Below are 16,560 nucleotides of genomic sequence, written 5' to 3' on the forward strand. Positions count from 1 at the left end.
CATTTTTTTGCTCTAGTTTTATGTAATTTTGTGCTAGTATTGTAACGAACAGTTAGTGCAGACTACGGCTGAAGACCTGAAGTGGACGCAACAAGTTGGTGAGTTGTTTATTAACAAATTTTTATGATTGTGAGTCTGTAAAATTAGTGTAGGCCAGGGGTTTTTTTGCATATCGGCTTATTTTACAATATAAGCTTTGAAGTAAATTTACTAAAGTAAAATTTTGAGCTGCACAATGCCAAACATGCGTAAATTGATAGGCCTATGTCTTTGTCATTTAATTTAAAACAAAATATTTGCATTGCAGTATGAAGGGTACAATGACCTCGACCAAGGTGAAAAGAAAGCTACAAGATGAGCATTGTATCTTTCAAGAGAAATGGGAACTGCTATATTTTTGTATGACAAGAAATGGCAAAATTCATTGTCTGATTTGCAATAATGTCATTACTGTACCAAAAGAATACAATATTAAACATCACTACAAAACCCACCGTGAAACTCATGACAAATACATGGGAAAATTGCGAGAAGATAAACTGCGAGAAATGAAAAGTAATCTAATAAAACAGCAGACACTTTCCTTCAAGGAGCATAAAGAAGGCGTGGCTTGTGCAAAAGCTAGTTATGCTGGCTTAATTTATTTCGAGCAATGCTAAACCGTATACTGAGGGAGATTTCATTAAGCAGTGCATTGTGAGAGCAGCAGAGATCGTATATCATGAAAAAGCAAAGGCTTTCAAAGATATATCACTAACACGGAATACAGTTGCTGATAGAATTGATGACATGGCCGGCAACTTGAGGGAACAGTTTCGAAATAAGTCAATTGAATTACAGTGCTTTTCGATCGCCATTGATGAGTCGACGGATGTAACGGACAGCTTGCTATATTTATAAGAGCTTGTGACACAAACTTAGAAATTACAGAGGAGTTGTTGGAAATTGTTCCCTTGCATGACATGACTACCAGCGAGGACATTTTCAACAAGGTTGAAGAAGTTCTTTCTCAGTACACTGTGCCTATGGAAAAGCTTGTTTGTTTGGAAACAGATGGGGCTGCTACAATGGTGGGACACACTAATGGTGTTGGTGCGAGGCTGTTGTCAAAAATACGAGAGAAAGAACCTGATTGCAAGTTTGCTCACTTCCACTGCATAATCCACCAACAATCGTTGTGTTCGAAGGTTTTGAAACTAGACAAAGTCCTTAAACCAGTTAGACAAACAGACAACTTCATTTGTGCACGTTGACTAAATCATCGACAGTTTACTTCATTACTGGAGGATGTAGGAAGTGAATTTGACAACGTTCCTTATTATACGGAAGTACGTTGGTTATGTTGTCACAAAGTACTGAAGAGGTTCTTCCTGCTGCGAGAAGAAATAACATTGTTTCTAGAGATGAAAGGAAAAGATGTGAGTTTTCTGAATGACGACATGTGGGTGCAGGACTTGGCATTTGCTGTGGATTTGACTGGACATTTGTATGACTTGAATCTGAAGTTACAAGGAACATACAGATTTGTAACTACAATGTACAATGATGTGAAAAGCTTCCAAGGCAAGATCTGTCTGTGGACACATCAATTAAGAAATGAGAATCTTGTCCATTTTCCTACATGTCAGGGTCTTAAGCATTCAAATGACAATTTCATTTTTGGAGGGTTTGTTTTCCAATCTGAATTACAGAGCAATGAATTCAGTGAGCGTTTTCGTGATTTCAGTTCACACGAACAGGACTTTGCGCTGTTTACGTCACCATACTCTTACAACGTTGAGAATGCGCCTGAGACTATCCAAATGGAATTGATTGATCTGCAGTCAGATTCTATTCTGAAGGCAAAATACAACAAAGTTGGTGTGCCAGGCTTGTATGCTTACCTGCCACCCTCGTATGTGCAGATCCGTAAGTTGGTATCGACAGTACTGTCTATGTTTGAAAGCACTTACCTTTGTGAGCAATTGTTTTCGTTAATGAAAGCTACCAAAACCCCACACCGCTCAAGACACTGTTGAGCATCTTTCATTCCTCATAAAAGTTGCAGCTGCACAAGATTTCAAGCCTGATATTGACGAACTGGTTACTAACAGGAGATGCCAAGTGTTGGGACAAAAGAAATAGATCTCAGACTGTAAGACTCCTATATAAGGACCTAGCTAAGAGGCTAAGACTCTTAATTTTACGCTGTTGTTCAGAGATTGTATGGAAATAAATTGCTTTTCTTTAAACTTCAAGTGTTACATTTTTTTTAAAGTTTTCAGTATTGGAAAGAAAGCTACAGTAACTTTGTATAATAGTATTTGTTACAGTGCAGCCCGCTGACACATGTATGGCAGTCGAAGCAGACCACCAATGGTAGTGAGTTTGACATGCCTGATGTATAGTATATACAGGAGTATTTTTATACAGAAGAACTTAAAAGAGTTTATACTGTACTCCAATAGTTATTATCTACCCTTTAGCTTTGATTTTACCAGTTAAACAGAAGATGGTACATGACTGTATCAATCTTTTTTAATCTTTCTATAATAAAAAACAGAAAGCAGCAACCACATTTCATACACATCTCCACATAAAACTTGCTTTTTATTTATTTTTTTGACTAATCCTTAAATATTTTTTCACTAGGTAAAAAAGGAGAGAACCTTATTTGTATAAATAAGTCAGTCAGTAACAGAAGTTATTCATCCAGTATGTTAAAAGATGGAAAAGATGCCTTACACCTAAAACAACCAAAGGTCAAAAGAAAAAAAAAATCATAAGGGCTACTTTCCTTTGAATAATTTAAATAAGGTTTTCAGTAACGATTTTAACAAACTACTGCATTTGGTATAGTTAATAGGAAAAAATTACAATATTTTAAATCCAAATAAGATTTTTTGTCAAAATGTATTCTTTAAGATATGAAACAATTCTTCCTCTTATTTTACTCAGATCTAATAATTAAGCAAACCATGTACCAGGTGTTCACATAAAGAAGTATTTCAGTCATTAAAGGGAGCCCTCAACTTAAATTTGAAACATACTTTTTGAACAGTAATATATTAAAATAGGGAAAAAAAAAGAAATTTAGTTAGTTCCTTTTTAATAAAGCTAGAACCAGTAAATTTAAATACATATTATGTAACTTAATCTATCATTTCCTTTATTTAAAGCAATTATTGTACCTTGTACAGTGACCATTTACAAAAATCTGCAATTAAACATCAGACTGAGAGAGAAATGCTGTTTACACTTCAAATAAGTAGGGCCTCACTGAAAGAAATTAGCACTGTATACTAACAATTAAGGCAAGGCTGGTGATTTGGTCTTGCAATTTACAACTTTTTAACTAGTTTCTCCCATTTCTAATGATTAGAAATCAGTGTGGAACACTTAAAGGTAAATAAATGCTGTTCTCTTGATGGGGTGAAACATTCGTATGAAAAAGCATTTCATTACTTTTTCTGCAAAGATCTCGCTTAGCCAAGGCAACAAAAAACAATCTGCTAACAAGTGATTTACAAGATTTTATATTACCACTAACAAAGATACATGGCACTACCTGGGATAAAATTAAACACAGAAAATGAGAACTGTTTTTTAAACTGTTTTTGTGCCATATACACAAGAAATTGCATATTTTATTTACTTTTAGCATTTTTAGGAATGTTTTATTCATTATTTTAAAGATGCATTATACTAAAAACAAAAAGTAAAAATAATACTTACAACCAAAGTGCTAGAAAAGAGCTGGAGGACTCCATAAACTGAACCTAAAATGTACATCCAAACAGACAAAGGTTCAGCTGATAATTTTGTTAACAATAGCATACTAAGGCCATACACATTTCTCAGTTAAAAAAAAAAAACTTTCTATAATTAATGAAAGAATGCCCTCATACATAAATTGTATTCATTTGTGAAAGGAATCTTTCTATTTTCTGTAAAATGGAAATAATAATGAATAAAAATAACAATTCATACACTTTTAACAAAGTCACAGTAAATGCCTCATGACTAAAGGTATGGGTTATAGTCAGTGTACCACTGTGTTTCTTCAAAATACTTTTGACATGCTTTGTCATTAAAATTCAATGAGACTGTTTTTATTAAATTAGCTCAACTAAACAGTCAATTTTTTTCTCACATATCTCAAAGTAAAACAAATCCTTCTCTTATAGTTTTAATATCTTTTTAGCAAGATTTTTTTAGATAGATAGATAGATACTTTGTAAGGTACCTTAATTTAATGGTGGCCAGGCCACTGGCTCTTCATAAAAGAGATGCTTAAATAGTAATGTGATCATTATGTGCATGTGACTTCATATGGTCCCTTGAAAATTTTTAAATACTATTACTTCTTTAAAGGAAATGAATTTTCTGGATCTTTGTCGTCATTCTTGGACAATGCCGGCTCAGTGCAGTTCTGTTCATGTTTTGACAAGTTTCTACCTTGCTGCCATACTGTTAGAACAATTATAATCAACTGTTTTCATTGTACCAACAGCAACAAAATATAGTAATTGGTATACTGGTATTGAGTGTGAACAAAATTCAGGTATTCAAAGATTATTTACTTGTACTCTGGAAAACAAATATAAAAGCTACAATTACCAGTCAGTTAGACACTAATAAAAATACAGAGCCTGATATTCACATGTAAAAATTGTGTCTTGGCTTATCTAAGTCCTTCAATAAAGGAAAACCAAAAAAATAAAATCCAAGGTTCTTGTTTTTCCACCCATCCCCATACCTTGTCTCACAGCTGGGGGGCAGAACATTTTTTCAAAACAATTAGGTGAATATAAATTGTTACCTTACTAAACTATTTGAGGAAAACTTCACATTGCTTTATCATTGCCAAGCCAATGTATCTATTTTCATTCTTTCTATTCCTGAAGAATACAATACAGCCCAGGGCTAATTCTATTATACACAAAGAGCAAGAGTTTAGATTCACCAATAAACCAAAACATTCATATCCTTGAAGTGGTAGAGAAAAAAAAGGAGTACATGTACATGGGGAAATCTTGGAAGCGCAAAATAAACAATGTCTTTAAAACATTAGAACAATCCTAACTAGAACAGGCCATTCAGCCCAACGCAGTTCGCTAGTCTTATCCATTAAATTCTTTCTAAATAACATGAAGTCTAGTTTTGAAATTCCCTAAAGTCCTATTGTCTACCACATTACTTGGTAAGTTATTCCATACATCTATGGTTTTCTGTGAAGAAAAACATCCTAATGTTAATGTAAAATTCACATTTAACAAGATTCCAACTGTATCCCATGTTCTTGATGAATTCATTTTACAGTAACAGTCTTGATACGGTGGGCTGGCGCCCTGCCCAGGGTTAGTTTCCTGCCTTGTGCCCTGTGTTGCCTGGGATTTGCTCCAGCAGACCCCCGTGACCCTGTAGTTAGGGTATAGCGGCTTGGATTATGGATGGATGGTAACAGTCTTGATCCACTGGACTAATTTCCTTCATACTTTTAAACACTTCAATCAGTTCACCTCTTAATCTCCTTTTGCTTAAACTGAAAAGGCTCAGCTCTTTTAATCTTTCCTAATAACACATGGCCTGCAGTCCTAAAATCAGCCTAGTTGTTCTTCTCTGGACTTTTTCTAGAACTGCTATGTCCTTTTTGTAGCCTGGAGACCAAAACTGCACACAGCATTCTGGATGAGATCTCACTAGTGTGTTATAAAGTTTGAGCATAACTTCCTTGGAATTTTACACTAAAAATCATGCTACACAACTTAACATTCTGGTAGCCTTTTTAATGGCTTCAGAACAATGTCTGGCAGTTGATAATGACAAGTCCACTATGACTCGTAAATCCTTCTCATGAGGTGTTCTTCGAATTTTTGAACCTTCCATTGATATTCAAACTTAAAATTTTCATTTCCTATGTGGTATATATATCCATCCATCCATTTTCCAACCCGCTGAATCCGAACACAGGGTCACGGGGGTCTGCTGGAGCCAATCCCAGCCAACACAGGGCACAAGGCAGGAACCAATCCTGGGCAGGGTGCCAACCCACCGCAGTGGTATATATATTCCTATCCAAATCATTTAGATATATTAAAAGTACCAGCAGCCCTAGCACTGCCCCTATGTGACCTTAACATCAGCCAATTCTGATAAGATTCCTTGTACCATAACCTTCTGCTTCCTGTGTCAGAGCCACTTTTGCACCCATTTATACACTACACCCTGAGCTTCCACTTATTTCAGTTTGATATCCAACCTCTCATGGGACACCTTATCAAATACTTTCTGAAAGTCCAGATAAATAATATTATATGCTGCACTTTGACCACATATATATACTTTGTTGCCTTCTTGTACAATTTCAGCCTGTTAGTAAAGCATGACCTCCCTATTTTGAACCAATGCTGACTGTTCAGCAAAACTCCTGTTCTTGCCATGTGTTGCACAATCTTTTCCTTAAAAATTCCTTTTATTAATTTATCTGTGATGCACATTAAGTTTACTGGCCTATAGTTTCTTGAATCTGCCCGATCACCCATTTTTTATAATAGGATAATATTTGCCATTTTCTCAGTGCACAGTAAGTTGCTAAAAAATGTGTGCCAAGGATTTATATATGTACTTGCTACCCTTAAGAACTCAAGGATAAATATTACCTGGTCCTCATGATTTGCTTGATTTCGGCCTATTTAATCTAAGCAGTACTTCTCCCTCTACAATTTCCAAATGACTCAATACCTCCTTTGTAGGTCCTTTTACTGCTGGGAGGTTATCCACCTTCTCACATGTGAACACCTCAGAAAAATGCAAGTTTAGGGGAACTGCTGTTTCACTGTCTGTATTTTTTAATTCCCCTCTACTATTCTTAATACACTTCTCCTCCTCCTTTATTGTTCTTTTACTGCTAAAATACTGAAAGAACCTCTTTGGGCCATCTTTCGCCTTATTTGCCATATTGCTCTCAATAGCTTTTTAGCTTTCCTAATATCCTTCTTCATGGTTGCTCTCATGTTCTTATACGTCCTACAATTCACACTGGAGTTATTATTTTTTACCCCTTATACAGCTGTTTTTCCTTTGTGTTTTCTCTTTATTAACTCACAGCACAGTTTTTTTCCCCAACTAATTCCAAATTTTGGTATGTACTTATCCTGCATCATATGTAAAACGTTTTAAAGGTGTTCCACTGCTAGTCAACTAGGTCCACACTTAAAAGCTTATCCCAGAAAATCCCCTTAGACTGCAGCACAGCTGCTCAAACTCTGCCCTATCAAATATAAACTTAGAGGTTTGGTCTTTGCATCCTTGCTCTTCCAAAACACTGAAAATGGTATTATATTATGGTGACTTAAAGCTAGAGGTTCAATCACCTCTACATTGTGAATTCTATCGTGATTATTACAAAACACTAAATCTATACAGACTTTCCCCTGCATTAGTGCTTTAAGATACTGCTTTAAATATAGTCACTGATTATATCTAAAAACTGCTCTTGTACTCCGCTATTTGCAAGGCCTTCTTAGTTTAAACAAACCTCGACTACCTTACTCATGTTCCTCCCCAACACATTGGTGCCACTCCGTTTCAGATGTAATCCACAGCGGCTGAACAGAACCAATCTGTTCCAAAAGGAGTTCAAATGCCCCATAAATCTATATCATTCTACCATACACTAAGATTTGAGCTAGGCATTAACCCTTCCAGTCTCCTCAATCGTACCTGGACCAGTGCGTGGCACAGGCAGAACTCTGGAGAAGCCTACCTTGTCAGTTTGGCTCCACAACTAGGCACCTTGCCAAGATTTAAAAATACAAGTCTGCAGGTGTAACACATGAACATCAACCATTACATAAATATACCATCCATGAGATAATAAACTTACATTTCATACAGTACACAGTATTTAATATATTTCATGGCAAAAGGTAGCACAAAATGTTGTATTAAAGTGTTAACTTTATTCTGTTGCTACATTTTTGTATTCAAGAGATCAACTTCTTCATACTAAAGATTTTGCTTTATTAGAGAAGCATATAGACTGACAACAACAGCAACAATCACATATGTCTCTACAAAACTCAATTTTATTGTTTACACCTGCTTAAAGCAAAATAATTCCATACAAGGTGTACCTAGCATGTTTATCCACCTAGATAAGTGATAAAAGATTAATAAGCTACCAAATCAAAATTACATAATACTTTAATTTAGAAATTTTAAACAAATTCTCTAAAACATTCTAAAGAAGAAATCAAAATAAAAAAAAAATCACGGCAGTAAATTAAATTGAAAATTATACCTTGAATCAAATAATTAAACGGCTGAGATTGAAGTTAATTTTCCTCAATTTGAAAGCATTTGTTGCCCTTATGAAAAATATTATCTTAGGCAAACTAATCTGCAAAGGCCATGAAGCTTTGACGCTTGTTTTAGAATTTACACAGGCTACTGCATTATGTTTCCTCAGTAATCGACTAGTTTTATTGTTACTGCTCTGATATGCCACATACATTACAACTTCAAACACAACACAGTCTTGCGTACTTTAATAGCAGAAACATACTAGTTCAGTTTTAAGCAATATTCAGCAGATCCTCTCCTGATTAATAGCTTAAAATCACCAATTATTTGTTACACATTATGCTGGGTTTGATTCACTAAGGTTTTAGAAGACAACAAATGGGTGGGAGTTCAAATGTGTTTTCATAAAATGTGTTTAAAATTTAATGTATGATTCATTTATGGTTATGAATTTATCACCTTTGTGAAAATTACATTCAATGATACTAAAGTAATATTGTTGTGTTAATTTGAGAAACTGTACAGTCAGCACTCAATGATTTCCTTGAACTACTTTTTTTAATACATTGCTTATTTTTCTTAATAATGTCCATCACTTTGCAAAGTTTTCAAGTACTGTGTGAATTGTGGTACATTGATTAACTTAATTATAACAGTACAAACCTATAATTCCTGCTACTGTTGGGGTTGCTCCAAGAGACTTGACATGATGGCTTAGCAACGGAATGATCATACTAACACCAAATAGATCCTACAATTTAGAAAAACAATATTAAACATGCTTAGAATAAATGAATGATTTGCAATGCCATACATCTTCATCTGAGCACCATATGCATAGGTTAAATTGGTTAAAAACATGCTATTCATTTTAAGATTTCCAAATTAATAATGCAGAGAAAAGCCATTCATAATAGCTAACACGGTACAACACCCAAGTACTACAAATTAATAATGTAAAGTTTTTCTTAGTTTACAGTAATAAAAGTAAAATGAGGACTTATTTTTATGCAAAAACTAAATTACTTAAAATAGGAAGAAATGGTTAAAACTGGCTACTATATTCTTTGCACTAAAATTCAGATTTTTTTAGCCTAAGTGGAGTTCAAGTTGGAAAACAAACAACATGGTTTGACAATACTATACAGTATGGCTCAAGTTAAAAGTTCCATGCAGGATGCTGCTGCTGAAAATAAAAAGAATGACCTAAAATCCCCATCCTGTAAAATTAAACCTTTTCAAATTCCACCTGAACACAATACATTTTTTAGAACAATGATACAAAAGTAACGGCATAACATTCAATTCTATGCTTCTGAAGGTTTTAAATAATATAATTACTTAATTAATGAAAATCAGGCATGATAATTGTTAACACTATTGTTCAAAAAATAAGATTCACACAACTTTTTAAAAACACTAGGGCTAAATTCTGTGCTACTAATTCAGCTACCTTTAATACTATTGATTTTGACACTTCGCAAAAAATGCCAGGAAAATTCCTGTATTCTTGCTGGTACAGTATATACTCTTCCTGGATGTTCTCCAACCTACTACAGACATGTAGTATGTTCAGTCAGACAGAGTCTAAATTTGAATTATCAAACTTACTTACACCTCAAAAAGTTTAATATTCTTTTTTCCATATTGTTCATACTGCAACCTTCTAGCAGCACTCAGGACATGTTTTTGTCACTTAAGGAACCCTGGCAGCTTCGAAAGCTTAGTCTTCTTTTCCACTGATGTATAACTACTCTGTCATTACTATATCACTTCTTAACTGAAATAATGTAGTTCAATTTCAATGTTCTTTTATGCTCAAAATGTCAAAAGATTGCAACTTGTACAGAGATCTGGTACCAGATTTTTGATATGACCAAGCACAGCCAACAAACCACAACTGGCTAAATTATACTAGCTTTTTGAACAACGTGGCATTATATACAAAATTCTTCCACTAAGCGTATATTCAGTTCTGTCAGTGGGTATATTCAAATCAAGCTACTATTTTTTATTTTAATCATCATACTTATAACTATATTCTTCTTGGATTTTCTCTATCTCCTATAATAATCCTTTTCTTATTAATGGTTCCATCCTACTCTCAATTTACACACACATACTGTAGCTTCACCTTTACTTACATAGATCCTACTATGTTTGCTGACTTTTTATCACATATTGATGATCTTGCAATTTATCTTTTTTTTTTTTAATTGTAATGTTGTTTTTTTTCATAAAGCACCTTGTGATGCTAGGAAGTCTACCATATAAAATAAAGTTTGCATTATTGATTTGTTCAGCTGTGGCATGCCTTAAAAACCCTACACATATACCAAGAAATTCCAAGAAAAGTAATTTCAATTTTTAACTATAAAACAGTTGGGCATTTAATATTGGAAGGAAAATAGTCTCGCAAATCTATAAATATTTTTTTCTTTCACCAAAAAGAAAATCGGCAGCAAAAATAAATCAAAACATGTGTCTGGACAGAAAATATGTTGTTTTAAAAATATATTTCTGTTTTAAAAGCAAAATGTTGCTAGTTTATTAGAGCGAATTTTCCAAATTTGGCAAATCTATCATGTTGACACTATGTGACAGCTTCTTCTTGTATTAATTTCGTAATAATCCAACGATAATCATAGTTTATTTACCTTTATTCACCAATTTATCCATTTTATACAAGTATATAACCAAAACAGTCACTACCATTCTGTGTTGCCAAATCATTAACAATCAAATGAATCAGTTATTGAAATGTATGTTTAAAAAAACATATTTTATCACAAGAAGACTGACTTGTGTGAACACACAAGTAAAAAAGTAGCCAGCCCCTATTTGTCTGTTGCTTTAATCTTAATATGTTGTTAATTGCATTCTTCAAAAGAAACTACTGAAATTACATGCACATAATTAACAAAGCTTTCTTTTAAAGAAGAAATTGGAGTAAACTGATATGAATAAAAATAATGAATGAAACTGTGTTGTGAAATCCTGCGACAAAAACGTACATTCTTTTGTTTAAGTAATACAATTCACACAGTAATACCCAATCTCAATATATATGGCAACATCCGACTTTAAAATCAAATAGTGAGCCAAGCCATAACCTCTGGTTTATAAATTGAGCTTGCAAGTTGCATGTACAAATCGAACCAAAACTCCCCATCAATACTTTTATCGAGTTTGCTTTGTGCTCAAATGTTACAGCTGATCAAAAAGATACTGTCTGCTTTAGAGAGCCAAATTAAAACAAGCCTTGCCCTGGGTGCTGTTAAAATACTGAGCATAATCATGGGATCTCAGCAAGCCTGTATAACATAAACTGGGCTCGAAAGGATGACAAAACAGCATTTTGTTGTTGAAGTTTACATCCTCATATCCTAAATGTGCACACAACATTCAACAATCGCATAAGATTAATGTTAAGTATCTTGTTTGTGAAGAATGCGTACCACTTTAACTGAAGACTCCCCATGTGGCAAAGTTTCTGATCTAAATTATTTATAAACTAGACGAAAATTACATTTTCTACAGCAAATATTACTCAAAATATCCCTCTTCAGCTGAGTCCGGGAGAGACTGTATTGTTGTGTACCAGACGATATAAACAGGTGATTTCGGAATGACGTGCGAGACTCTCATCTCGGGTGGTTTAATGAGCCGCATAAGGTAACATCTACTGCTGACAGCACGTCACCTTTGGTCTGAACGTGAACCCCGACGCTCCTGCATATTTTAATCCAACTTACCATAAACCCTACAACATATATACACAATATGAAACGCCTCAAAGGCATCTGCGGCGCTATACATTTAATTTCCATTCCCTCGCCGCTCCATCTGCAACCCGGCTCCCAACCGATGCGGAAGTATTTGCGCCAATCACTAGCGTCCACAAGGTCATTTCATATTGAACACTTCGCAGGGGAATATAATTTCGAATTCATGCAGTTGCTATCGGAAGGAATATCAGTATTCAAAGAAACATTTTGCTGAACTATCCTATATATATTAAGATAAAAATGTGTACCGGTGTACAATGTTGTTTAAAAATGAAACGCACTTTACTTACTTATATAGCCGATGGTTGCGCCACGATGACGTCACGACTGGTGTGCGAAAGGAAAAGCAACTGTTGAGTCAAATTTTAGAATAAACGCTGGTTCCAGGGCAGAATTATACGCAAAAAGTCGAATGATGGTACGTGAGGAAACAAAGAGAATAAATTTTTAAAAATCTTATAGAACTGTGCATTATAACAATAACTAAACAGTTAAGCATATTTGACTATAGAAAAATGTCCGGTGGGGGCTGGGTGTCTGGAGTTTTTATTTTCCTGTCTATTACAGGTTTTTATAGTTTTTGTACTATATTAAATATCAGAATTTTATTTGAATGGTAATTTGTTTGAATTCAATATTTTCTAATATTAAAATCTGTATTCAAAGCAAAACAGTTATTTTATACGATAATTAGGTCAGAATGTAGCTGGAATTGAATGCGGTACTCAGTCAGTTATACTGCGGCAGCTTGGTAAGCTGTTAGAATCCCTTGTTACCTCTTTGAGCGGGACTGCAGAGCCAAGAATTTACATTAGGTTCAGAAGAAATGGTCAGCTAGAAAAACTACAGTTTAGAGCCAAGAATATCATCAGACCTAGTTTGGTGGATCCAGATAAAGTGCTGCTACCACCAATTCATCACCAGACCTAGTTTGGTGGATCCAGATAAAGTGCTGCTACCACCAATTCACATTAAGCTTGGTTTAATGAAGTAGTTTGTCAAAAATCTAACAAAAGACAGATACCAAACGTGTCTGGGTTTGTCTGAGGCAAAGTTTAAAGGGGATATTTTTGCCGGACCTGATATTAGAAGACTGATTTCAGATGCAGGATTTGATGGCTTTTTGGTAACAATAAAGATCCAAATTATAATTAACTAGCTGTGTTCGCCTGTGAAATTTTCAGTTAGTTGCTCAGTTTAGTGCCATTGGTTACATAGAAGTACTATGTAACTTAAGTACTTTTCAGTAAGCGATGCATTTTTTAAACAAGAGGCTAATATTATTAGTTAACTTTAGCTGCTTAGTGCTGAACATACTGCATGCAGTCCTTGGAGGTGTTGATATGAGAGAGAATTCAGCAGAACTCCGTTTTAAAGGGATAAGATTGGAGCTTTTCAAGTCAAAGTTATTTCTTCATAAACTTGGTATATATACATTTTTCAGGCAAAATTGTGTATGTAGTGGGTTTGAAAAAATGTCTACCAACAAAAAAACAAAAGTTATTACCAATAGTTACTTTTACTCACTAAAAAAGAACCAGCCTGTTCTCTTCTTATCATATTTTGAAAAACAGCATCTCAATCAGCTATAGCAAAAAAGTCACACTTCAGTCATGGTTTGGCTCCATCAGTGAATTTTCAGGGGTTTTTTTTTTTCTTTGTTTTTTTTAATTCAAGAAGCGCTTAATGCTGATCTTTAATTGGTATAGCTAACTTAATGACTACTTGCAGGTGGACAAGGGTGTTGGCTTTTTCAAAAACATTGGGCTATGCACTATTAAAAAATGTAGTGTAATCAGTTTATCTCAAATTTATTGTCATACGTGATATACCTCCACTCTGCCGAAGCAATCATCAGTGCTGTGTGATAGTTGTCCCTGTTTCTAACTATTTGTTTCACCAAGAGAACTTCCTCTCCTCCTGCTGTTCTAATAACACTTAATTAATGAAGGGGAAACCCCTGCTTTTCAAATTGTGTGTGCTGGTTGTCAAGAAACTTAAAAATGTAAAATTGGGCCCCAAGGCCATAAAGGTTGAGAAGCACTCCTTTAAAATTAATACTGTAATCCAACAAGACAATGCAATTGTTATTCCAAAGTAGTTAAGGACAAAAACAAAATGCAGCAGTTGCTACCTTTGATAACATGCCACTTTTATTAATGTTGCTATTTAAACATGGAGAGCACTGATAAAATTGTCAGGAGCAACACGGTGGCTGATGGGAATTGTTGGTTTGTTTGTTGTAGATGAGTGAGAGAGAGAGAGAGAGAGGTTGGGAGAATGTGCTGATAGTGCATTGCTGCACCCACCAAGATGAGAGTGGGGAGTAATATATAATAAATACCTTATTGGATCAGTTGTGCAAAGTTGACTATACTCACAGCCACAGCACCAGGCAAGCACTTGTTAAACATTACTACCTTAAGCTTTGATGAACTTTGCTTCTTTCACTTCATTGCTGCAGGGAACCTTCATCTGTTTAGATCATCCCCCCCCCCTCCCCCCCCCTCCCAATTTGTCTGTTACTTACTAAACATTATTGATTATTACTTGACAACTAGTTACAAAGCAGAACTTGAGAACCCCAGCCCCCCTTCAACAATTTGCAGAATCCATCCCTTTCCTAAGTTGAATCAACCTTTCAGCTGCTTTCCAACAGCTCTGCTGTCTTACCATAAATAAGTACTGTGCAGCTTACAAACACGACTCAACCCTTACATTGTGTTCAGCACTTTTTGACCTGGCTGCACTGCCAGTATCCTTACTGACTGTAGATCCTAACAACAAACAATTGTTACTATTAAGAATGGGAAAATGCTGGAGTCCGCCATCAGCTGAGTTGGCAAGTCTTCAGCTGCTTCCCGACTTCTTGACTATCCTAGCATGGGTGAGTCCTATACTAATTGTAAACATGACTCACCCCATACTGCATATTCAACCCAGCAATACTTTGGATCCAGCCATATAGCCAGTATTTTATCTGCCTGTTGAACCAAAAAATAACTGATGACAAATTTTAGAGAACATTGCAATTCAATACCTTGAGCTTATCTGGCATGACCTCAGATGCTTCCTGATAGCTCGGCTGTCTTGCAGCGGGTAAGTACTCTGCTACTTGCAAAACTGACCCACCCTTTAGCTTGGCTTATCAAGACAGTACTTTGAACCTAGCCACACAGCTAATATTTTTTCTTCCATGTTGCTCTGGCAACTCACGATTGATCTTTGGGATGCAATGATTTGTTTGCCTGTTTAAAGGGAAAATTATGTCAACTCTTGCCTCAAGGCAGCAGTGGAGGGTGTGCACCAAACAAAATGGTGTAGATGGGTGAGGAAAGAAAAGAGGCAAAGTAGAACAATCAACTATTACTGGTAGCCTGATCAAGTACCCTTATTTAACCTATGTCCCCTATCCTCTTACATATTAAATTGACTAATCCTGATACTCTGATTTCTGGCTCAGACCCCTCAAAAGCATAACAATGTCTTGGGCTGTGGGATAATCCCAGATGGGCCCACACCTTAACCTGTTCTCGGTAAGATCCCACCATTTACTTATCAATTTAATTAATACTCGAGGACTCTACCATTTCTATTACTTAGCAATATGTAAGTTTGTAATAAGAAGTCAAACAACTTTTATTGGCTAACTAAAAAGATTACATTTATTTTTAGCTGACAAACAAGCAAGAAATGCATCCTTACTCAAAGAAAATAGGAAAATGCATTGAATAAGGCATGTTTCTGTAAATCAAAACCTTTGCTACTTCAAAGCAGACGTAGTTGGCAAGTTTTAAGGCTGTTCTTTATAATAGAACCCCACTACCCTCCACCTCCATTATAAAATGCAAAAGTGGGCCAGTTTTTTTTATTTATAAAATATGCATCACTATAGAGCACAATTTTTATGTGGCAAACATATATATCATGACTGTGAATAAATAGTGTCAACTTGAAAAACATGGAACTTGTTCTTTATCCAGTTAATGTTTCCCCCACATGCTGATTCAGACAGAAATCTGACAACAGGAAATGTCACATACCTGGCAGAAAATTTTCTGTGATAAAAGCAGCTTTAAGGAGTTTTTGTAAATGAAAATATTCTAAATTATTTTGGTATTCACTGAATTATATAACTATGATATAATATTGGTTGGTTTTATTGTATTGGTGTTATACATTGTTTATTTTTCAGTTAATGAACATAAACTGAAGTGAATAAATTTAGTATGTGCACATGATTAATCGGGTAGCCCATGATGATGATATCATAGTTTATAAACCCTATGCTGAAATGCCCCAAAGTCAAGGAATTCCTCCTGTAACCAGTAGAGGGCACCACTAAGTCCCAAATTCCAGACATAATCCTACCCAAAACAGTCATGGGTTCATGTAGAGTTCATTTTATTAAGCATAGTACCTTAAAGAAAATGCAAGCACAGCCAAAGTACCACAACCACAGATACTGTAATTTACAGATTCTTCT

At 35.0% G+C, this 16,560-nt stretch overlaps 1 protein-coding gene across 1 annotated transcript in view; it reads right to left on the reverse strand.

The window, feature by feature from the left end:
* Window positions 1-12,162, reverse strand: part of mfsd9 (major facilitator superfamily domain containing 9) — a 33,080-nt gene extending 20,918 nt beyond the window's left edge. Inside the window, exons 1-3 of the mRNA XM_028800650.2 lie at window positions 12,042-12,162; window positions 8,950-9,037; window positions 3,715-3,758 (exon numbers count right to left, since the gene is read on the reverse strand). Of these exons, the coding sequence (XP_028656483.1) occupies window positions 3,715-3,758; window positions 8,950-9,037; window positions 12,042-12,116 (207 nt within the window). The 5' untranslated portion in view covers window positions 12,117-12,162. The remainder of the gene's footprint in view (window positions 1-3,714; window positions 3,759-8,949; window positions 9,038-12,041) is intronic.
* Window positions 12,163-16,560: the final 4,398 nt, after the last annotated feature.

Source organism: Erpetoichthys calabaricus, chromosome 4 (assembly GCF_900747795.2).
Source record: "Erpetoichthys calabaricus chromosome 4, fErpCal1.3, whole genome shotgun sequence".
NCBI lineage: Eukaryota > Metazoa > Chordata > Cladistia > Polypteriformes > Polypteridae > Erpetoichthys > Erpetoichthys calabaricus.